This window comes from Eublepharis macularius, chromosome 7 (assembly GCF_028583425.1).
Source record: "Eublepharis macularius isolate TG4126 chromosome 7, MPM_Emac_v1.0, whole genome shotgun sequence".
Lineage (NCBI taxonomy): Eukaryota > Metazoa > Chordata > Lepidosauria > Squamata > Eublepharidae > Eublepharis > Eublepharis macularius.
In genome coordinates this window covers 8,396,325-8,420,789 of record NC_072796.1, presented here as the reverse complement: position 1 = coordinate 8,420,789, position 24,465 = coordinate 8,396,325, and the positions used below count along the sequence as shown (strand labels likewise).

General features: G+C 42.4%; 1 protein-coding gene across 2 annotated transcripts in view; it reads right to left on the bottom strand.

The window, feature by feature from the left end:
• Nucleotides 1–24,465, bottom strand: part of KIZ (kizuna centrosomal protein) — a 142,895-nt gene that overhangs the window by 15,618 nt on the left and 102,812 nt on the right. For both annotated transcript variants that reach the window (XM_054984293.1, XM_054984294.1), the window contains one exon: nucleotides 20,365–20,464. In XM_054984293.1, coding sequence (XP_054840268.1) covers nucleotides 20,365–20,464 — 100 coding nt within the window. The remainder of the gene's footprint in view (nucleotides 1–20,364; nucleotides 20,465–24,465) is intronic.

The window sequence follows — 24,465 nt, the reverse complement described above, 5'->3', positions numbered from 1 at the left end:
TTGAATTCTAGTTGCTGTGGGGGGCCAAGAATGTTTGTCGCCAGACTTGCAGGTTAGATTTTCGTAGGGCCGACTTCAATGAACTCAGAGGCTTGATGAGAGTCATTCCATGGGGGAGTGTGCTGGAAGGGAAAGGAGCAAGTGAAGGGTGGGCTCTTCTCAAACAGCAGCTTTTGTAACCTCAAATCCTCACTATTCCAGGAAGACGGAAACATGGTAAGAGCTCCAAGAAACCGATGTGGATGAACAGAGAGCTCCAGAATAAGCTAAGGGGAGAAAAAGGAAATGTTCAGGAAACGGAGAGGAGGACAGACCTCTAAAGAGGAATATATGAGGGTGACTTGGTACTGCAGATCAGCCATCAGAGAAGCCAAAGCTTGGTATGAGTTGGGTCTGGCCAGGGGGGCTCGCTACAATAAGAAAAATTTGTACAGATATGTGAGAAGCAAATGTAAGGTAAAAGAGGCAATTGGACCGCTGTTGGGAGTGGAAGGGGAAACTCTGATGGAGGACAGAGAAAAAACAGGCTGACTTTTTTGCCTCTGTTTTCTCCCTGAAGAACTTGAGCCCATCAAGAGATGGTAGTAGACGCGACAGGATACCTGGGTGGCTAGTTGACATTGACAGAGAGGTTGTGGAGAGGCATCTGGCTGCACTGGATGAATACATATCCCCTGGGCTGGATGGTGTGCACCCAAGAGTGCTCCAAGAACTTTCCAGAGAACTTGCAGAGCCTCTGTCCATCAACTTCAAGGCCTCCTGGAGGACTGGGGATGTGCCACAGATTGGAGAAGAGCGAATGTTATCCCAATCTTTAAGAAAGGGACGAAGGAAACTACAGGCCGGCCAGTCTGACTTCTGTTGCTGGGAAGATATTAGAGCATGTTTTAAAGGGATCAATCTGTAAGCATCTGAAGGACCATATAGTGATCCGGGGAAGTCAACATGGTTTTGTCCCCAACAGATCTTGTCAGACCGACTTGGTTTCCTTCTTTGATCGAGTGACGAGCTTACTGGATCATGGGAACTCTGTCAATGTGATTTACCTGTATTTCAGTAAAGCTTTTGATAAGGTTCTCTATGACATTCTAATGGGTAAACTGGAAGACTGCGGACTGGACTATAGGACAGTTCGGTGGATAGGGAACTGGCTAGAGGACCACACTCAAAGAGTGGTGGCCAATGGCATTTTATCAGATTGGAGGGAGGTGTCCAGTGGGGTGCCGCAGGGCTCAGTTTTAGGCCCAGTACTTTTCAATATGTTTATCAATGATCTGGATGAAGGGGTAAATGGGCTACTCATTAAATTTGCTGATGATACTAAATTGAGAGGAGTGGCAAACACCCAAGAAGATAGAGTTAAAATTCAACAAGACCTGAATACTCTGGAGAAGTGGGTGGTTGTCAACAGGATGTAATTTAATATAAATAAGTTCACAGTATTAAATCTAGGCCGCAAAAATGTGAAGCACAAACACTAGATGGGGGATACACTTCTGGGTAGTAGTGTATGCGAAAGAGATCTTGGGGTAAGAGTGGACTGTAAACTAAATATGAGCAATCAGTGTGATGCGGTGGCAAAAAAGGCAAACTCAGTCTTGGGTTGTATCAAAAGGGCCACTGCATCGAAATCACAGGAGGTCATAGTCCCTCTCTATACTGCCTTGGTCAGGCCACACCTGGAGTACTGTGTGCAATTCTGGGGGCCTCAATACAAAAATTGAGAGGATGCAGAAGAGAGCAATGAGAATGATCAGGGGTCTGGAGACTGAGCCCTACGAGGAAAGGCTGAGGGCCTTGGGAATGTTTAGTTTGAAGAAGAGGAGGTGGAGGGTGGAACATGATTGCTCTCTTTAAATATTTGAAAGGCTGTCATTTGGAGGCGGGCAAGGAGATGTTCCAGTTGGCAGCAGAGGATAGGACCCGAAGCAACAGGCTTAAATTACAGGCAGAAAGGTACCGGCTGCATATTAGGAAAAAGTTTTTCATGGTCAGAGTAGTTCAAAGGTGGAATCAGCTGCCTAGGGAGGTGGTGAGCTCCCCTTCACTGGCAGTTTTCAAGAAGAGGCTGGATGAATATTTGTCAGGGATGCTTTAGGCTCATCCTACTTTGGGCAGGGGGGTGGACTAGAAGGTCTATATGGCCCCTTCCAACTCTGTGAATCTCTGAGTGCCATCGCCACACATCCTTGAGGCAAGAAGCAGGTACTCGGCAGGGGCCTGCTGCTGAGGCTTTCCCTCCCCCAGTGGCTGTGACTCAGGAACATGAGGTTCCTTTGGGGTAGTCTTAGGGGACACGAGACTTCTGGTCCTTAAGCTCACCCCATGGACCTAGAGAATGCTGGAGGAACTAGAGGAGAGGACTGCCACCGGTAAGCCTCTCTGATTTCCTCTGAGCCTAGCAGCAGGTCTTTCGGGGAGAGGCAGGAAGACAGCATGGAGGTGGCAGAAGAGGAAGAAATGGAGAAAGTGCCCCCCAGGGTTCTGCCATCTCAACCCCTTCACCTTTCCTGCTCCTGGGGAGCCCACAGCTGCAGAGCAGTGTGGGTGGCCATATACCTCCTCCATCTGGAATCACGTCAAGAAGACAGAGAACCCCTGCTATGGACAGGGCTGGCTGTGTAGGGCCCAGATCTGTCAAGTCAAAGACCTGGCTCAGCTCTCGCTACCAAATTCATGAGCCACTTAAATACATAGTACCAGACTTCTTCGACCGGGTGGGGGGGGAGCTGGTGCTGCATGGCTGCTAGGAGGGGGGGCATCCCATGACTACCTCTGGTGCTTTCCCCCAGTCTCCTGTAGGAAAGGGACACCAAGCATTTCAGATGGAGATGTTTGGTGGGTGTGGCACTAGTGTGCCAAAGGGGGGGTGGGATCCAGAGGGCAGGGATAAGGTCACTCACCTCATCGGTGAGATAACTGGAGGTATGTAGTTCAGTTTGGAATTTGGATTAAAAATTCCGAATTTTGGCTGATTTGGTAAAATCCAGGTATTCCTAATAAAAAAACAGGTATCCTAATTTTTTACCAAATTTTCAGGGGAAAAATGATAAAATTCAGCCATTGTTTTCTATGGGAAAATCACACTGGGGGCTATATGGTGGGCTTGGGGGGGGTCACTTTTCAATGAAACTTCACCAAATGTGGAGGGAAACTAGTCTCAACTGTCCCCGAAAGATGCTCCAAGTTTTGTAAAGACTGAACCCCGGGTGCCAATTTTATGAGTCCCCAAAGTAGGGGCCCCACTCACTCTCCATTAGTCCATATGGGGAACCTATACTATGCCAGATACACATCCTATGTTTTTAAAATTTAAACTAGTACTCCTGGCCACACTCAGAAAGCCAAACATGACTACCCAAAGGCCAGCAGTTTATTTTTTTCTTCTTTTCCAAGTTCCTTTAGTGTACATCAGTATTTTCATCTTTAGTCCTTTGCGACTATGTAATTTCCCCCTCAGACTCAGACATTGGCCTGTGATTCAACCTGTAAGTGCCCTTTTCTCTCACAAACTCCCACCATTTTGAGCAGCTTAGTTAGTGGCAGTTTTTCATACTCAACTGCCACACCGTCACTAACTTTCTTCCACCTGCCAGTTCCTCAACCTCTCCTTCCTCAATGTCGGGGTTTCTAATAGATTCTGAAGTCCTGTCCCTTTTGGGGATTTTTAAAGCATATATTTCTGCATACTTGGGGAGTCCTGTGAGCGGAAACCCTAACTTGGTCTATGGACAATTTTTTCACTGCCTTGCTCACTAGCATTGAACCACAAAGTTCAGGGACACACACAGGATGGGGGTGGCGGAATTAACAATGATATGGAGCCCCCCAAAGAATCTCCTCTTCAGGATTTTCTTAACATTTCAAGTACTTGAGAAAGCCAATAGTTTCTCCTTTATCTAATGCCCGGAAACAGCATAGTCACTTGCCCCAAACTCTCAGCACCATCCCACCCCCTCAGGGATGCCCAGTTACCCGAGACCAGTGTCATTGGGAGTGGGGGCAAAAGAGCAGCAAGCAGGCAACATGAGCCGGCTTCTCAGCCTGGAAGTGCCCATAAAGGCCCTCTGCATGGAGCTGGCCCGCAGCACGAGGCCGCCACGCAGCCACCACTCAGCATGGGGAGTCGCACAGAATCCAGCTTGTTGGCACTGTGGGGCAGAAAGCCTAATGGCTCCCTGCTCATCCCAGGCACCACACAAGGCACAGGAATGCAGCAGGAGGGAACCTAAGTTCCTGCCGGTGTTGCAAGGCACAGGGGGTGGGGTGGGCCAAAAGGGCAGGGCCTACTATATATGGTGCCTTGGGGGTGGGGATAAGGAGATGGAGTTGGGGATAAAATGGGCCTCCTCACTGAGGCTTGGGAGGAGTCTGGCGTGGCTGCAGCCAGGGCAGACAGAGTCAGAAAGAGAGAGAGAGAGCCCAACTGCCCTCTAGGGTGGTAGCAGAGGATTAGAATGGCATCGCCCGGCCCGGCCCTTCCTCGTCTATGTCCTGAAGGAACTCCGAGGGAAAGGATGTCAGGATGCCCATGGCCGGGAACAGGATAAAGAGGCCCACGCCCTTCAATGTCTAACATCAGTTGCTCTCAACACTCAGTCTCATGTTAAACATGTTCAGTAATCACCAGGCTGGGTTTTTATGATCAGAGCAATATAAATTGTTTCACTGTGTGTCAGGAGAGGCACCACTATCCTGGTTTTCCACAAATGATGCAAAGCCTAACTATTCGAAAAGGCTTTTTACTCAAATGGGAGGGCTGTATTGTAGGGATGGGGTCTCAGATGCTTCGCTAATGAGTTAGGGACCATAGACTTCACCACTATGTTGCCTTACATATTATCTGTTGTTTTAAATATGTACTCCTATGTACTACCTGTGTTTTGTTGTCTAATGTCAATCCTAGAAGTGATTATGTTCTGTTCCAGTATTTTCTTCTACTTGTATAGGATTCTTGCTAAAGCTATGTCTTTTTAAACTTGCATCTATTTACCCTTTGACATTGTTTATGGAAATGTCCTTGATACTGTATGGAAATGTACTTGATACTGATTGTACTAATCTCATACTGTGTAATCCGCCTTGAGTCTCAGTGAGAAAGGTGGACTACAAACAAACAAACAAACAAACAAACAAACAAACAAACAAACAAACAAACAAACAAACAAACTTCTCATAATAACCCTATGAGGTAGGTCTTGGACACATTTTTATAGAATGGTGATTGATAAACAATAATTGCAGATGAGGAACAGCATGGAGGCTGAGGGAACCAATGGCTTGTCTGATGCTGATGTGTGAGATCCTGACCGAGATTTGAATCCCGGACTTCTTGTTCCACAGCTCCCACCCTTGCAATATGCCAGTTCACAAGGATTTATTCCAAGTAAAAGCCGGGCGTCAATCTCTCTGCTGTTATAGCAAGCAGAAATGTGTTAGTGCCAGATAACTAAGTGGAAAAGATAGGCTACAATGAAGAAGAAATTAGAATGGACCTCATTAAGTTCAGAATTGCGTGCTTTGTAAAAGCACACTCTCTGATCCAGCCAAGAAGATCAAACACTTCAAAGGCAGTGTGTCCAGTCTTAGTGGCCCATGCTTGCATGGTGCTCTTCTGACAACTCCAGTCTAGGGAATCTGAAAGCAGGCATCCTTTCCCCATCCTTTTCTTTAACTCAGGGGTGGCCAAACTTGCTTAATGTAAGAGCCACATAGAATAAATGTCAGATGTTTGAGAGCTGCAAGACATGATGCACTGAAGTGACTTCAGAAGAGGAGGTGGGTTTGGGGGAGTGTCCTGAAAGTGACATCACAGGAAGAGGTGGGGTTTTGGTGCAGTATGCTGGAAGTGACATCATTGGAAGAGGTGGAGCTGGGGAAGACCCTTCACCTGACCTTTGACTTGCTAGGTTTCACCCCTAAAGTCCCCAGATATTTTCTGAGTCAGACCTGGCAACCTGTCAGGTCTGCTGCCCACAGTCCTTCCATACTGCTTGCTGTAGTTTTCCAGTAATATTTCCTGTGTGTGTGTTAGCAGGAGCAGCTTGGTTCCCGAGACAGCCTTATCTGAGATGGCTCACCACAGCGGCCTTGGGACAGCTCCTTTCACTTTCCCACCTTCTGTACCAGCTGGGTAGACACTGAGGGTGGGGGATGGTTTAGAGGGTTTGATATACTGTAGCAAGCCCTTACTATGCCATTCTCAACAAGAGATCTGTGTACAACCAGAAGCTTGCTTTAGCCTTTGGATAACCTATGGACACTTGTACTTTCTGAATATATAATCTCTCAATAAAAAACCTTTGACTCAAGAGACCTTGGATTTCTTGCTGCAAGGGCTGGGAGACGAAATCAGAGTATCCTGCTTTCCATAGACTGACACAACCCCAACATTTGTATTGAAAATATGAAAGACATGGAAAGGAAGAAGGAAGGAAGGGAAAGGGGGGGAAAGACATGGAAAGAAAGAAGGTAAGAGAGGGAGGGAAAGACATGGAAAGAAAGGAGGAAAGGGAGGGAAAGAACTAAAATCAAATCAAATGTATGGCTGAGGCAACACTCAAGAGACCTTTGGGAGCTGCACAGTATGTCTAGAAGAGCCGCATGTGGCTCCTGAGCCGCAGTTTGGCCACCCCTGCTCTAACTAATAATCAGTGCTGTCAGAACTGGTTGCACTAGCCATCAATCTAGTTAAGACATATGTGCAAAGTAGTATGTTTGGAGCATGCTGTTTCACATAAGGTTTATTGTACAGGGAGGGAGCTGCAGGTGTCCCCAAAACACGCAGAGACTTTACAGTGTAAGGTGAAGGAGGAAATAAGTTAAAAGACAGCTGAGAGCCTGTTTAAACATTCAGAAGCCAGCAAACACCATCAAGATCATTACGATCTGGCACTGTGCTGTTTCATAATCAGCCCTCTATAAAAAGAATCTAGACAAAAATGGAAGGAGGCAAATTCAGAGTTGTGCTTTAGGAACACTTCTAGCGAAGTTTGCTGCATATTTTATGGAAAATGTATTACCAAGGCTCAGTTCAAACATTTCCAGTTCCTATTGAAATAAAGATAGAGACTTCCTTCTGACCCCTAAACTACAGTCCTTCTCCAAAATTAACAGCCCTTTGGAAGGCTTGTTCCTGATTAATTTAAATCCAATTATTTAGAATCAAAGTACACATTATGTGCAATTTCATAATCCCCCCAACTGGGTCTTTTTTCCACTACAGCCACCCCAGGAAAATGGCAAGCTTAGGGGAAAGGGGAGGGACTTCTTAAATGGCTGACAGAGGTAAGTGCCTCCATGCACACAGGTTATCCACTCACAATTCCAGCCAACCACAGGTACTTTTCTTTGGAGCGAAAAAGAAGCCTGCGGTCAGAAAAAACAATCTAGCATAACATCTAATATGTAGTTTGGCCCTCAGAACTTGCCAGATTATGGCTTTTCCTAACTAAGATCCCAGGATGGTGTCATCGCCCCAAGTGGACATATGCTGCTAATTGGGACATCAATGAATGCAGAAGTCATGGGAGGGCAATCACTAGAGGATGGATGCTGGCAAATATGAACGAACGTGGCCAGAATACCAAAAGAAAATGATGCCACATAGTGTTGTTAAGGTGATGTGGCAGAACCTCAATGTGGAGTTGCACATTTAGGCAACATCACTGTACATCTCCATTAGCACCTTAGAGACAAAAAAGATTTTTCAAGGGTATAAGTTTTAGAGAGTCAAAGCTCCATTCTGCAAGTTCTGAAAACCCCTTTAAAAATCTTCTTGGTCTCTAAGGTGCCACTGGACTCAATTCCTGCCATTCTACATCCACCTACGTATGCCAACTTTGTCAGTCACAAAATCACTACCCTCAGGACGGTTTCATGCAGCATGTGTGCGGGAGTGGAATGACTAACAATTATATTATTGGTGCTTGACTGCACTGAAGGTCAAGCCAAATGTTCCTTCCCTCCCAAACATCTCCCCCACTCCAGGGTTTTAGAAGCATGCTTGGGTAAACCTGAAACTGGAGCAGAAAAACAGCAGGAGGAAAGGGTTAACAACATCACTTCTCTGCTTAAAACTGTTTCATCCCAAAACTCCTTCTGCATTATAAACACACACACGGACATAAGGCAGTTTGACACTGAACACATAAAATGCCAGCAGCAGAAATACTATTTTTGTTACTTGGATTCCATTCCACACAAAACTTGAGAATTGTAGAGTTGTTGTTCAAAGTCACAAAAGACTTTTCAGAAAGATCATTAATGTGGCCACAGCTCTGAAAGGAAAGCAGAGAAAGTTCCAGGTTTTTTAGAGCAGAAGTATATAAATTAATGAATGAATATTTCATTTTTTTCAGTCTGTTGCATCATTTCTAGCCCAGGTGAGTTGATGTAGAAATCCTCTAAAAAAATTCTCTGGCAAGTTACCACAACCAGAGACACACTTTAGGTGAATCAGTCTTACACTAGAGAGCCGGTAAGATTCCCTCTTGCTGCATTACTTGCCTGTCTGTACTTCTTTGTGGTCAGAAAATAATTTATTGCAGATCAGACTGAAGATTACACATCATGTGGTTGACTTATGTATTTTAACCGAATTATTCTTGTAATCACACAGGTACCTCTGGTGTGGTTCAGTTTATTTGTTCCAGTCTTCAATGCAGTCTGAATGATGTGGGTTAATGCGGGGGGGGGGGAGTATTTGGGTGTATACAAGTATGAGAGAGCGTGTGTGATTGTGTATACCCCCATTCCTAGTACTCACTGCCCCACCCAGGCTAAGCCCTCATCTGGCCGCAGCTGCTTTTAAAGCCTCTATTCCACCTTTTGCCTTTTATATCTGGATTCCTACCCTCTCCACTTCTGGACCAACCTACAGCCATTTACAACCAACCAATGTTATCCGTTTTGGACACCAGACATAAGGAGTCCAGCTAGAAGGACTGCAGTTGGGGTCCCCCTCAGTCACAAGCATCCAAAATCAGTACAAGTAAGAAAGCCATACATAAATGTTCCAGGAAAGCACGACAACTGAAATGTACTTTCCACACTGCTACACTCTCTACTTTGAACTAAGTGGCTGAGTTATCCAATAAATTCTTTCAGGAGTTTGGAAGAAGAGTGCCTGTCTGCCCTAACCCCAAAGAGAAAGTAAAAGAGATTACATTTATCCAGAAAGCCATAAAAGAAAAGTGGAAGAAAGGTTGTAGGAAGTACACAATACAGTGCAGGCAATCTGCCTACTGGAGCTTCTTCAACAACAAAAGCATACATAATTTGGTTATCTGAACAGTTGTTTAACACTCCAATGAACATCACTAATTCCACAGCACTGAAGTACTGTAGACTTTCAAAGAGATTGACCTAAGATAGGTGTGTGAGTAATATTGGGTGGAAAACAAAGTACACCGAGAACTAGCTCACTTGGCAATCTTCAAGTGCCATCATGTCAGTATTAGAGGCACGGTGGGACTATATGCAGTTTCTGGCAAGGAATGTCTGCGAGAGGAAGTTTCACAAATGTTTGGACAAGCTCTCATCCACCAAGGAAAAATCATTTCAATATTTAGATATTTAAACATATATAAAATCTACAAAGCAGGTCAGAAGATAAAACATAGATGTCAGGCTCAGGCGTGCCCCACCCCTCACGAGTCTCTTTCTGCCGTGGTGGTGCTCACTCACCGCCTGCCTGACTTCTACTTCTTGGCCTTTGGGTCTACTCCACCACTGTTGGCCCACTAGCCCCTCTTAGCTGCAGGAATATTGTCTCCTAAAGATTTCAGAAGCAGGGTGATTGGGCCCTGGGTACTTCCCAGGGGCCCCTCTACAACCCTGAGTAGACTGACCTCCCCTCCAGAAACAAACAAACCTCCTGCTCCCACTCTCCCCACTCAATCTCCTTCCTCCCTCCTCCACTTGTGGGTGGACCTCCCTTTTATCCCATCATTCCCAGGCACCACCTCCTAGCACCACCCCCAACAGCTTAGCTGCTGCCCTGGCTGCCTTAGGTAGCCACAGCTGTGCCTGTTTTGCCCCCAGCCTCTCCTGGCCCTTTTCCATCCCCTCTAGCCTGTTTGCTGGGTTGTTGGGCTGTAGTTCTTCCCGTGCCTGCCACTGGGTTGGGGTGCAGCCCTGTGCCACCGGTGCTGCCCATGATCTGCTGCCTGTGGTGGCATGGGCTGATAGTCTCTGCCCCCTGTGCCCTCTTCCTCCAGCTAGGCTGGGCTGTTCTAAGGGCCTGGCTGGGAAGCGGGCAGTGGCTAGGACCCAGGAGCTGCCATCTAGCTTTCCTCCTGCTGACGAGAGCTTGTCAGCACCTGGGCCATCTAGCCTGCCTCCTGCTGACGAGGGCTTGTCAACACCTGGGCCCTCTTTGGTGTTCCAGTTCTCTGTTGGTGCCTTTGCTGCCTGCCTCCTCCTTGCTGCTGCTTGTTTCCTCCTTGTTGGGTGAGTGCCAAGGGTGGCAAGGCTGGATGGTGGGGCTGCCAGTCTGGGTTCTGGGTGTGGCTCTGGGAGGGTTCCCAAGTCTGGCCTGGTCACCGGACAATAGAACAAAGTGTAAACTAAGCTCATGTTTTCTTATTTATAGACTTGCCATTTAACAACACAAGCAGCAGCATAACTCAGGAGAGGAGCAGATCAGCAAAAAAAAAAAAAGAGCCCAATTTCAAGACAGCACCAATACAAATATGGTTTGGCAAGCTAGTGGTGGCTTAGAAGAGTCTTCATATATTACCTTACCTCTACGATTTGTTTTTAAATGCATACCTAAACAGATAAATCATAAATAGGCAGGCAGATGTATCATTTATGTATCAGAGAACCAGAACAGGTTATGCCTTCATGTCAAGTTCAGGTTTGCCGCTTCATGATGTGTAAAATAGCCCACTGAGAGAGAGAGAGATGGTGCTACCTTTTATGTATAGCAGAAGAGTAGAGATACACAGCCAAAGTTATGCAGTCCTATGCAGTCTCTCTCTAATTAATGTAGCTTAAAGCAACATCTGAAGGACAGGCTACAACAGGTATTAGTTCTGTTTGGAAATGAGTCAACCACTCATCTCAGTTGGATGACAGAATGAGGCACTCAGCTGCCAAGGCATGGTGCTAGAATTTAAATATCTTTGTTTCCTTCCCATACTTTTAGTTAAACCAGACTTTGTGCATCTCCAGAGATGAGAGTCATGCCAATCATCATCACAGGCAAGTTTCATCACATGAATTTTAATTGTGGATCTCATGGAAATTAATTGATACAACAAGGGTGTCCAATGAACTGTCCAATTACAAGGTTACTTAATGAATATTCATTTGCTGAGTATCTGATGAGAAATAATGATGTCATTTATGGGGAAATGGAAAAAATAACAAACTCTATAACTAACCCTGCAAATGAGGGTTGTTTGATGTGTCACCCACTAAGAAGTACCATTTTATTTTATTTTATTTTAATCTTTTTCACCAAATCCACAAGGCAGCCAACATGAATGAGACACAAATATCCATAACATGTATTAAATCCACAAATTAAAAAACCCACACAGCTAAAAGCATATTAAACGTATTAGAATCTACCCTGACCTCTAAAAACAAGCCAAAAAAAAGCTCCTAAACGCTGTAGGGAAGGACATCGGTGAGTGCCTTTAGGCAATGAATTCCAAGGGACTGAGGACAAAGAGCTGAGGCAGCTCTGTTGCTCACAGTTTACATAGAGAGGGGATTCTGAGCAGATTCCTCCCTAAAGATCTTAAGTGTTAGTTTGAAGGGGGGAGGAGAGAGAGAGATTCCCCTAGGTATACTTGGGCCAACATGTACGCTGTGACATTTACCCAGAAAAAGCACAGAATGTGATCTTCAATACGAAATTCAGTTTCCCAAGAATCTCAGCTTTCATTTTAAAAGGGACAAACATTGTGCCCTTATGGCTGCAAAAATGTGCAGACAGAGGTTGAAATCATAAGAATACCTACCCTCCAAGCAGCCAGCCTAATTAAATAAAATGAGACTTACTTCTGAGCCCCGTGGTGCAGAGTGGTAAGCTGCAGTACTGCAGCCCAAACTCTGCTCATGACTAGGGGTGAGCAGGGCCAGGTCAATCTGGGATTCCTGCTTTGGGTTTACCCGAAGCGGGGGAAAATTCGGGAACACCATAATTCCAAAGTGGCAAGCCGCTTCGGAATTATGGTATTTTACTCGCTTCGGTATGCTCCGTAAATATTTGGAGCATACTGAAGTGACTCCCCCACCCCCACCTCTCACTCCCTTGGGGCAACCCCTCCACCCCCCACCCACATACCTTGCGCTGGAGGGAGAGGGGGAGGGGGATCAGCTGAGCAGTGGCAGACTGCGTCAGCATCGCTCGACGGCGTCAGCATCGCTCAGCAGCTGTGGTGGTGGTGTTGCTCAGTGGTGTCAGCGTCGCTCGGCGGCGGCGGCGTTGCTCAGTGGTAGCGGCAGCAGCAGCCTGGAGCCAGCCGGCTCCTCTGCCGCCGCACCTCCTCCTGCCGCACCACCTCCTCCAGCCCTCCACGTCCCCACAGGCAGCAGGAAGGCCGGAGCCACCACTGACCATGAGGCCAAGGTAAGTGGGGGGGGGCTGTTTGGACAGTGTTTAAAGTAAGCCTCGAAGCTTTCCGAGACATTCCGAATGCTTCGGAAAGCTTTGATTCAGGATTTCCGAATCGGGACCAGCGTGCTGGCCCCGATTTGGAAATCCCAAATCTTTACAGATCGGGTCCAATTTGGGAATTTTTCCCAAATTGGATTTCCGAACCACACACCCCTACTCATGACCTGAGTTCAATCCTGCCGGAAGCCGGGTTCAGATAGCCGGCTCAAGGTTGACTCAGCCTTCCATCCTTCCGAGGTTGGTAAAATGAGTACCCAGTTTTCTGGGGGTAAAGTGTAGACTACTGGGGAAGGCAATGGCAAACCACCCCGAAACAAAAAGTCTTCCAAGAAAGTGTTGTGATGTGATGTCCCCCCATGACTCGGTGACTGCACAGGGAACTACCTTTACCCTTACCTACTGCTGAGTAGACCTTCTTAGGATTGCTCCCAAAATCTACTAAAATCTCAGAAGCCAGAACGGTCTGCTTATTAAGATTTCTTGGATGGGAAGGAGCTAGCAGGAACACTGCCTCTCGCAAGTACTTTTCAGTTTCTTTTTAGTGCTTGTTTTTTAAACTGGTTGCTGGTCCCATCAAAAGCAGTAATCAAGATCACTATTACCTTTAACCTTAACTGGTCCTGGCAAAAATCCCCTACTACTGTGAATGTGGTGTGGGGGTACTTAAAAGAATAAAACAGGGTTGCACCTACCTGTAACTGTTGTTCATCGAGTGTTCTTCTGCATGCCGTTCCCATGTGGGACTGCACAGAAGACACAGCGATGAACTAAAGAAAATGGTTTAAGAAAGGTATTCATTGGGTAAAAGTATCTGATTTTTAAAATACTCATTTTTCAGGATATCAATGTATTTAATGGCCAACTTTGCGGATACTTAAAGCCAGAGATTGGAGCCATGAAGAAACAAGACAGATATTTCTGGAAACCTGAAACCAGTCTTTTGAGAGTCAAAGCTGTCTTCATGAGTTTTGACTTTTGAAAGTTCATATCCTGGAAATCTAGTTGGTCTTGAAGGTGCTACTCGACCCGAATCTTGCTCTTCTACTACAGACCAACACAGCTACCCACCTGAAATTATCTTTATTTTAAATGATGTTTTAATGTTTAAATTTGTATGTATGTATGTATGTATGTATGTATGTCATTTATAGTCCGCCTTTCTCATTGAGACTCAAGGTGGATTTCACAGTGTGAGATTAGTACAATCAATATCAAGGACATTTCCATACAGTGTCAAGGACATTTCCATAAACAATGCCATAGGATAAATAGATACAAGTTTACAAAGACATAGCATTAGCAAGAATCCAATAGAGATGAAATGTTCTAGTGTTTTGATGTTTACTTCTTTGTGGATGCTAATTGGGTGGGAAAGTGGCATAGAATTGTTTTAAATAAATAAAATAAATGTATTTGGGTCATTTATTCCCAGCCCTTCTTCCAATATTTGTACCCAAGTCAGCTTGCAAAGCTAGAAAACCACACTAGAACTACAATGATTGATTTAAAAGTTCTTTAAATGAGGTTGTGATGTATCCAACCTGCTGCTTTTTATCTCTGGGGCATGGCTGGAGGGACAAAGCCACCCAAAAATCCTCATCCCATCCCTCAGATGGCTCTCTTGCTTTCGTGGCTGGTGTCTCTTTGAAGGTATAAGGGCCTAGTGGATATAGCTGCAGCAAATGATGTTAACAGTGCAGGGAGGGTCAGATTCTCCTAGGACAGGCATGACAAAACCTTAAAATCATACCTTTAAAAAAGTCAGCATTTCCTCTCTTTTTTAGTTTTTAAACATGTGGCCTGATGAAACGTTCTGGTGAACATGAAACCTTGAAGACTGTTATGGGCCAGGTCTAGAAGAAGGTACTGCATTGATGGTGTTCTTGGCTTTTTGGATTTCACAGCTCTTCAGGCAGCCTCAGTGGATCCCTCTTACTTCTGCAGCGGGGGGGGGGGGAGCTGACAAGAGTCATGAGCTCAGTCTTCAAATGGTTCTAGTGCCATCACAGCATGTGACAAATGTGTTCATCATAGTCAAGTACTTCCCAGTGATGGATGTCAGACACACAGGACAAGAGACAAGTCAGCTCCTTTAACCCCATGCATTTTGGATGCAAAAGCAAGACAATTACACACATCTCAAAGGGGGGCAGCTGCAGCTGCAACCACCGCTATGTCTAGGGTGGGTCAAAGACTCCAAGTTTTAAAAGATATTCCATCCCAATCACCCCCACCCCCACCCTGACAATGAGGATCAGATGCAAAAAAGTGTTACTACAGAAAGTGGCCTTCAGCTGCCTCAAAGAGACTCATAAATTGCTAGGTCACGAAACAAAATTTACAGATGCAGTACATGCAATTATTCTTTGGAACAGTTACTGAATCAACAAGAGGAGAGGCAAATAGAGTGTCTAGGATCTGATGAAGGGATTGTTCAGCTACCTTTGGGAAGAGAGAATGTAAGACTTGCTTGTTCCATGAGGCCATGGAAGGAGGTAGCTTCTTAGTTATCAGTGATATCTTTACTGGGTATATGATATAATGTTCATTTTAAATTGTGTCTTATTTCATATGATGGTATTCAAAGAATCTATTGCTTCCATTTAAAAATGTAAAGTACACAAGGCTAGAAGAACCCTGATGGAAGAGACCAAGGGTCCATCTAGGCCAGCACCCTATTCCACCCCCGGGGTCAGTGAGATGCTTCTGGGCAGTTTCATTTGGCCATCATGGCAAACAGCTGTTGACTGACCCACCTTCTATGAATTTGCCTAGTCCCCATTTAAAGCCATCTAAACTAGTGATCATCACTGAATCTTGTGTAAAGCTGAAAACCAAAAAAAATTCTTTTTTCTGTCCCTGAGACAGAAGTGAGATTAAGTGGTGGAAATGGCTGCATATAGCACTTGGAATAACAAAGGCGCTTCATGTACAGTATGTTGTTGTAATCCAGACAACTAGTCCTGTAAACTAATTCAACATTGTTAACCTCATGCTGCTGGGGGATGGGTGGGCATTAACAACAACAACAACAACAACAACAACATTCGATTTATATACCGCCCTTCAGGACAACTTAATGCCCACTCAAAGCAGTTTACAAAGTATGCCATTATTATCCCCACAACAAAACACCCTGTGAGGTGGGTGGCGCTGGGAGAGCTCCAGAGAACTGTGACTAGCCCAAGGTCACCCAGCTGGCTTCAAGTGGAAGAGTGGGGAATGAAACCCGGTTCTTCAGATTAGAGTCCCGCACTCTTAACCACTACACCAAACTGGCTCAGGGAGCCAGGTCAGGGAGAACACAACAGTCTAACTTTAGGGGAGTTATTGGGAAAAAAGCAGTGTAATTTACCATCATTGACTAGAAAGAATGGGTGGAGCAAGGAAAACCTGAGGGAAATACACAGGAAGAAAAGGAGGGAGCGTAGGAAAGAAGGGATCAAAAAAGGGACTTAGAACAAGGATCTTCAACCTTGTTGAGCCTTTGAGGACTGTGGGAATTTTGAGGAAGAGCTTTGGGCAGCAGCCAAAAATGGCTACCATGAGGGCAATTACAAAATGTTGGGAACTTCCAAGCCAGGCATCCTCCTATGGCAGCGGCAGCTCTTTTTGAAGGAGCAGACCTCGTGGAGACTGTTGAAGAACTTCCTGCTCTGAAGATGTAGAGGATTGCCAGGACTGATTCCTTACTTTTCGAGGGAGAAGAAAGTGGACACCAAAAACCACACTGGTGGATACCACAGTGCCCACAAGCATCATGCTGGGGGACCACTGGAGTAGACAAACAAAGGAACATAGCCTCGTAGCAAAAGCAGGGGTTTGGGGGAAGCTAAAAAGGTAGCTGAGGATGGAATTCTGCTTGGCTACTTAAACTAACCATCCAAGCACTCTGGATACCGTGTTCTATTAAGTTTAAACATCTTTCAGGACTAAATGTCTGGATGTCTTCATCCAAAGCAAAATGCTACTGATTACCAATAGGATTAAAGCAACATGTGCTTCTTTCACCTGTTGTGAAACATCTGTACCAACTTCCAATAATTTTCTGGGCTCCATTCAAGTTGCTTGAACCCAGCCCTAAATAGCCTGGGTTCCGAGCATCTTAGGGAACAGCTCCCTTAGGAAACGTTTCCCTCAGGAAATGCATTTAGCGGTTTCTACATTTTTAAAGGAGTTAAAAACCTTTCTTCCCCCCCCCCCCCCATCTGTTTTGTCAATTATTTTTTACTGCACTTTTGCCAATTTGTTATTAGTTGGTATTTTAAAGTTTCTGGGGGTTTTTTGGTTTTAATTTTTGTAAATCGCCTTGTTTTTTAAAAATTATAAAAATATTTTGCATAAATATATGGCCGTAGCTTGGGATCACACATAACACAGAAAAATACTAATTTAAAAACAGATTCCTATACCTTGTGGTATGTTACATCTGTACGTAACTCCTACAAGCTGTTCAAATGGGGAAAAAACTAAAGCACCACAGTTATTATATTAAGAAACTTTACATTACGAGTAAATTAAACTGGTTTCAATAAGACTAAAAATTAAAGCAGTTGTAATTTAGCAAAGAAACAGTGACCCCTAATGGCCATTTTGGCTATATACAAAGAATGAGCAAAGGTGCTTCATTAGAAGCACATTTGTTAGAGATTCCTTATAAAGTTACAATCAACAGAAAGAACAGCTGTTGATAACTAATGATACATCTGAGCAAATAAAACATTTTAAGAATTAGTTCCTGCTTAGCAAGCACATTTTGAAAATGAACTTAATGGCTTATTTCTCGATTTAAGTTTAAAACTTTTTGCTCTCCAGTTTAGCTTTAATCTTTATATAATTTATATAATTTTGAAATATAGCCAAAAAACACAAAAAAAGGGATTTCATCAAGCAAAAAAACACAACACTAGAATGCTACTGACCTCCACTGGTTGATTGTATTGCTACAGAACTACAAAATGCCACACACATCGGCCCCAACAGCAGTCAGTTCAGTGATTAAGACGCCGCTAACGAAACCTCTTCCCTCCAAATCATTTCGTTCGTTTAAACACATTCCTTTGACATTATACTACACTCCAGTTAAAAAGTTAAGTTCTCTGTTTAAATGTGTTTGTATTAAACTGCAGAAATCTTGGGAGAAAAGGATTTTGCAGCAAAGGGTACAACAGGGTAATATTTTCTGGAGTAGAGGAAGCAGGCGGCATATGCACCTCCAGACAAAAGAGAACAAGTGTCCTTCAATGGGAGAGCAGCTTCCTATTAAGACTCACTCCTTCGTGCATTATGCCTTTCATCCCCACTCAACCACAAAATGATTTTGCTGTAGGGGACACAATGGAGGAAAAAGATTTACCCTGAAAGAATCTTTAATAATAAACTGTTGCAGGTCTGCCTACTTCCCCCATGATTTATAATACAATAAACATTGGATTCTATTAAGTCTCATGCACTGAAGTTGCACTGGGTGTGTGTGTAAGGAAAAAACACAACCAGAATATGAAAGCATTCAATTCTTCCCATCTCCAGTGCCATAATAGTGAAATGAGCATGGATAAATGTGCTAAGAGTATCTCTTTGCATCTTTTATAGCTTGTGTGTATTAATCTGTAAAGCTTATTAAGAAAGTCATTGCTATGCAAAGCAGCACCCAATCTCTTTTCTCTTGCTTTTCAACAGAGCGCAGTGTTCAGCCAATAGGACTCGTCCGCTGCCCCTCATTCTGCATTCATAACATGCAACATTTGCACAATGTATCTCTCAAAGACTGCTGAATAGAAAGCCTTAATACTCATGTAAACAACTGCAAACCAATTACTTAATGAATCAGGCCCACGCATAATGAGGTGCCAGACAAAGAGCTATAAATGCATTTTTGAGCCCAAGCCTCTGCTTTAAAGTAAAATCCCTCCGCTCTCAGCTGTAGTTTGGGCTTAACTAGCACATCATAATTATTGTCTGTAGGACATCAGAGGAAGCCATTTTTTAAATATATTTAGGTCCATCACGGCATTTTTTGAGGTCACTCATCAGCTCAATGGCTAAACATTACGAAGGGGGGGGGGCGGAATTAAAAGTACCACAGTGGTACTAGACTGTTACGTTTATTTTCAAGTACTGGGTTTCGAGACCACTTGTAAAAGCAATAAAGCGCAAGAAGTGACTACAATAAGTGGAATCCTTAGACATCAGCTTGGAAGAAATTTCACCGTGTCCCAGTTGCAAATATGCACCTGTGCCATATCCCATTCTTACACACTTTATTCCTACATTGTGCTTTCTAAGACAGGTGCCAAGCGTTACAAAACAATTTTGTTTAAAAAAGGTATTTTGTTCCCAACTCATTCAGAAGCTATAATGCGCACTATTCATTTAAGAGTAACTAATAATTCATACTGTACTTCTTCCCAATAGCCTGAGGGCGCAAAATCATCTGGTGTAGTAAACACTGCCCAAAAATCTATCTGCTGTACATATAGGACTTCAAAAATAATCACAATGCTAAAGAATTGCACTGAATGAGCAGCATTTTCAGAAATGCTACACATTTCTACTTCATATTATAATGCAGTCCACTATCCTCTAGAAGATTCCTTTTAAAAAACAGTTGCATTGTTTACACGTATGCCTGCACTTTCTGTACAAAACATAAGTATTGAGATTTGGGGATTATCAAAGGTCGATTTTCCACTGAAGAGGCTGAAGGACAAATCTAGGAAAATGGTTACAAATAATAGCTAAAGACTTTTAATTTCAGGGTGTTTTTTACTGTTCTTGCAAATATTTAAGAAAATGGGATATAACTTATTTTCCACTCAGTCTCTCCAAAATCAAATATAAAATACGCGAGTACTTTGCAAATTTTATTTCTTGCACAGTTACAATATAAAATGTAGCATCACTATGAATATTGCTAACTATATAACCACCACCAACACCCCCTGCACAAATCAAGCTTCATACATATGAGTTCCAAGTATCAGCCACAGAAGCAGAACTAAGCTACAGAAGTGTTTTAGCAATTATTATGTAACCATCTAAAGCCAATTTAAAATCCCATGACTGTTTACTGTGTTTCATTTTCTGCTATCGCTTGATAAATAGTAATTTGATTCATTCTGCTAACAGGAAAAAATGTAACAAAAAAGCATTACTCAAAGAACTAAAAAGGATTCCATGTATTCTACCCTTCCCCACAACAAAGATAAATTGCACCCCTTTAGGGAAAAGCAAGGACATTAATTAAATGCTCTCAATTTGAAATACAAAGGAGAAAGTAACAAATAATCTAGTATCAAATACTTCTTTAGAAGGCACAAAAATAGGTATTGAGCTTGAAGCTCATTTACATCTCAACTATATCCAGAAGACGACACACCACTTTATTTCTTCAAGACTTTATGTTTTACGTCTGCCCTTTTCCTGACAACTTCCATTGTCTGGTCTCTAAGTAGTCCTACTGAGAGCAGCTGTACACGCTAATTTGTGGTTCACTGAGATGTCAATTGAGTCTTAAAATGAGAACACAACAGCTGCAAAACAATACCTGGCTTTAGTGCAAATATTTTCTAAGGTGTACGAAATTTTAAGTTGTTGTTTTAGAGAAACACAAATCTCAACCCTTAGCCCTTGGATCAAAATATTGTTGCCAGAGTGCCATTCATTTTCTAGAGGCATTCCCCCCCCCACCTCCACTGGGTTCAAACTATTCAGCGCTTTAATGACTCTACCTTGACAAAGGGCTTCTTCTTTCCCGAGATGAAAAACTAGCTTCTGAACTGGTTGCATTTCTTTTCTCTTCCTTTAAGCTACGTCCATCAATATTTAAACCTATAATAAGGATAAACACCAAAAATACTTTCAATTAGTTGTTGGCAAAATTAAATTAAAACCAGCTACACACAAACTTATGACCTCAGAAAGCTAGTGGGAAAAGACACTATACAGACAACAGCATAAGAAATGTTCTGCACAATGTACTTTGAAGAATTTTTAAAAATTGTTCTAAGTAGAACACATCAACCAATAATCCACAAACCCATTTCCTACAAAGAATATTTTGTCTTTTTCCTGGGATACTAAGAGAAGGCCTGGCGTGTGATGATATATGAGGGTAGCACAGCAGCCTGCCAAGAGAAAGACTGAAATTTAAATAGAACTCTAAAATATTTTACTTTCCCATTAACAAACAAGCCCTGTTCAAACACACATTAGAGGACACTCTTGCTTTTGATGTCCAAAAAACGATTTAAAATAATGAATACAAACATCTGACAAATATACTGCCCTTGGCTTTTCTTCAACATATCATGCTTTCTGTCCAGCTGTATAGCATGGCACTGTTCTATGCATCCTGTTTAATGGCTCAGTTGCTGAACCCAATCTGAACCTCACTTAAACATCTGTCATCTATAAAGTCATTCACTAGCTAGAACCTCTGTATACCTACTTTCAGATAGCAAAAAGGGGGACACATATATGCTACTGATCTGAGATTATAGTCGTGGGACGTGAAAGCATTTGTCCCTTTTGATAAACACATAGGACTTTTGCGGGTCCAAAGGCTATGGAATAAACTGTAGCAGTAAGGATGCAAGGAAGAAAAGTAAAAAGTGATTCATAAATGCTTGCCAGGAGGAAGCATGTTGTGGGAATGCCTTACAAACAACAAAAAGCCATCTTGGTTTTTCTTTTCCAAACATTATTGCTGTTTCCAGGCATACAGTAAGAAGACACCTTAAGGCTAACATACTAGGAAGGCAAGGCCCAGTGGACTCAGAATGGAAGACACATCCAGCTTCAAGTTACAAAAAAAGGGCTACAGCAAAGAGGAAAACTATTTGATGGGGACCAGAATTTCACAAACTTTCCAAATGCAAATGCAAGTAAAGTTGAACTTTTAAAATATCCTTTCCTCCGGACTGTGGTTCCTAAACGTGAAACATCTTTTAGACACAACAAGTAGGCATTTGCTTATACTATGCAAGGAGCAAAGAATGTATGATTATGGACCCATTTAAAAAAGCATCCTTCTATGATTTTCTTCTCCTGATGTTAAAGATTCCTATTCCTAATTACATACTTGTGTTGATATTGTTTGGCCAGCTACAACTTTAGATAGGGGCCGTAGCTCAGCAGCAGGAACCCTGCCTTGGTAGGCCAAAAGTCCCAGGTCCGACCCCTGCATCTCTAGTTAAAAGGAGATCAAATTGCAGGGCTAGGAAAGGCCTTTGCAGGAGACCTTGCGAAGTCACTGCCAAAGTCAATGCTACTGAGATGGACCAGAGGTCTGACTGAATATAAGGTGACTTCAAATACTCGTGCGGTGATCTCAACCCGTATTCCACCTTTCCCTAACACTCATGGCAATTAACAGTGTAAGAAAATAGCACTGCAGTACCAACAGTTCATTCAAATAAATGTACATATGGCATAAATTAAGACTACCCTACAGTTGTTCATGCTCAGAAATTAAAAGCCAGCACAAACAAGCCTGTTTCTGAGAGGTACACAGGCTCAGATTTTGACAGACCTCCAGGGGAAGGGAGTTTTGCAGCTCAAGAGTAGCCAAATGAGAATATCTTTTTTTTTTAAAAAAATATTTTTATTGTTAAATATTCAAAGTATAAACATAAATGTTACAAGTTGGTGTATCAATGGATTACATAAGTAAGCTTTACAGATTCTCTTTTCTTATACAATTTACTGAACAATAAAAGTCAAACACTTACTTATTGTCAGTTTTCTTCTACTTAAATTGTATTTACAGTGTTAGTATGATACTTATATCTATAGTATAATTCAAAAATTTAGAAACATTTGAAATAATTTCTTTGGAGGGTGGAGATTCATTGCTGAGATATATTCAAAAAATGGATACCATTCTGTTGAGAAGTCAGTGCTGTTTGGATAGTGCTCAGCCTGATATAGTTCATCATGCATTTTTTCATGGATAAAATGATCTCAGATTTTAGCTAGCCAATCGTCTGTTGATGGCATTTTATGAGATTCCCAATTTGCTACGATAACATTTTTTGCTGCAACTAAGAGGCTGTTGATAAAGTCCTTTATTTTTGGCATTGTGACTTTTTACCATTGGTCTAGGAATAATATTTCTGGAGCTAAGGGAACTGTACGTCCTGTTTTTTCTTTTATGATTTTTAAAACCTCTTTCCAGAATTGTTCAATATGGTGGCATTGTGCAAATGTTCCTCCTTTACTGCAACCCTTCCAACACAATGGTGACACTGAAGACGGTATCAGGGAAAGTGATGTACCATCTGTTTATCATTTTATAAGTTTGCAATTTGGTTGCTACAATTTGTGAATTAAGTATACTTGAAGTTCAAATTTTCCTCCATTGTTCTGTCGCGGGTTCTGTTTTACAATCCTGATGCCATTTAGTTTGATAGTTTAAAGTTTTGATTTTTGTAGTAGTTAGTAAGATGTTATATATTTTGGAGATTCTTTCTTTCTTTCTTTCTTTCTTTCTTTCTTTCCTTTCTTTCTCACTGAGACTCAAGGTGGATTACATATTGTGGGATTAGTACAATTAGTGGCAAGGACAAGGGCAGGCATTTCCATACAGTGTCAAGAACATTTCCATAAACAATGTCATGGGGTAAAAGAATGTAAGTTTACAAAGATATAGTATTAGCAAGGTTCCAGTATGGGGTTGAGGAATTGCTGAAACAGAACATAATCAATTCTAGGACTTACACTGAACAACATAAAACACAGGTAGTCCACTACGTTTCTGGAATTGAGATGTTCAAATTCAGTTTTACGGGTGTTCATTATTTTCTTTATATCTGATTAGCCATATTGGTGATTCGGAAATATGTAAACCATTGAATCTTTTGTTGTATTTTGTTTTCCAATTCAGATTTTTCTAAAATTCCTTTTTTTTTTAATGCTATGTCCACTAATTGTGTTATTTTAGATTGTTGCCAAAAGATTTGAGTTGCCCTGGTGGGAACCATTTTTGTGTGAGGAATGAAGAAAATCTGGATAATTTCGGTGTTATTTTGTTTCGATAATAATCACACACATTTAGTATGGCATTTAAGAAAATATTGTGTTTGATTTCCAGTGAGCGCTCTTTGGAATCATTCCAAATTATGTTTTGAATAGTGTTTTGTTTAATTAGCAATAGTATTATTGTTAGCCAGTCTGGAGGGTCTGGTGGCAATAGGATTTGGAGTAAATTTAACAATCCTGTTGATGCTTGATAGAAATCTAAATCTGGGAAAGTAAACCCGCCTTGTGATTTTTTAAACCTTAATATGTTGAACGTAATTCGACAATACATTGTAATTCTCGGTTGGTTTTTTTTGCCGTAAAAATTTATTTAAAATTCTTTGCCACTGTTTAATTATAGCTCATTAAAGTATTAGTGGTATTGCTCTAAAGTCCCATTTAGCTAAATTTGTCTTGATTTATGATTTTGAAATGATTTAATTTTATTAGGTGTTTGAGATCTGCTGGGATGGTTATACCAAGATATGAAATTTGTTTTAGAGCCCACTGATATTTGCTGAGTTGTTTGATTTGATTTATGGTGCTAGATTTGAGATATATTGGTAATATTTGTGATTTTGTTTGATTGATTGTTAAACCTGAAATTAGACCAAATTTCGATAATTTCATCTGTAAGAAATGCAATGAGGATGTAGTCTGTAATATAAATCAACATGTTGTCTGCAAATAAACTTAACTTGTAATTATTAGAGTCAAGTTTGATACCTTTTATTTGTTCACTTTCTCTAATTGCTATAGCTAGGGGTTCTAATGCAATTGCAAATAAAATGAGAGAGAGCTGACAGCCCTGC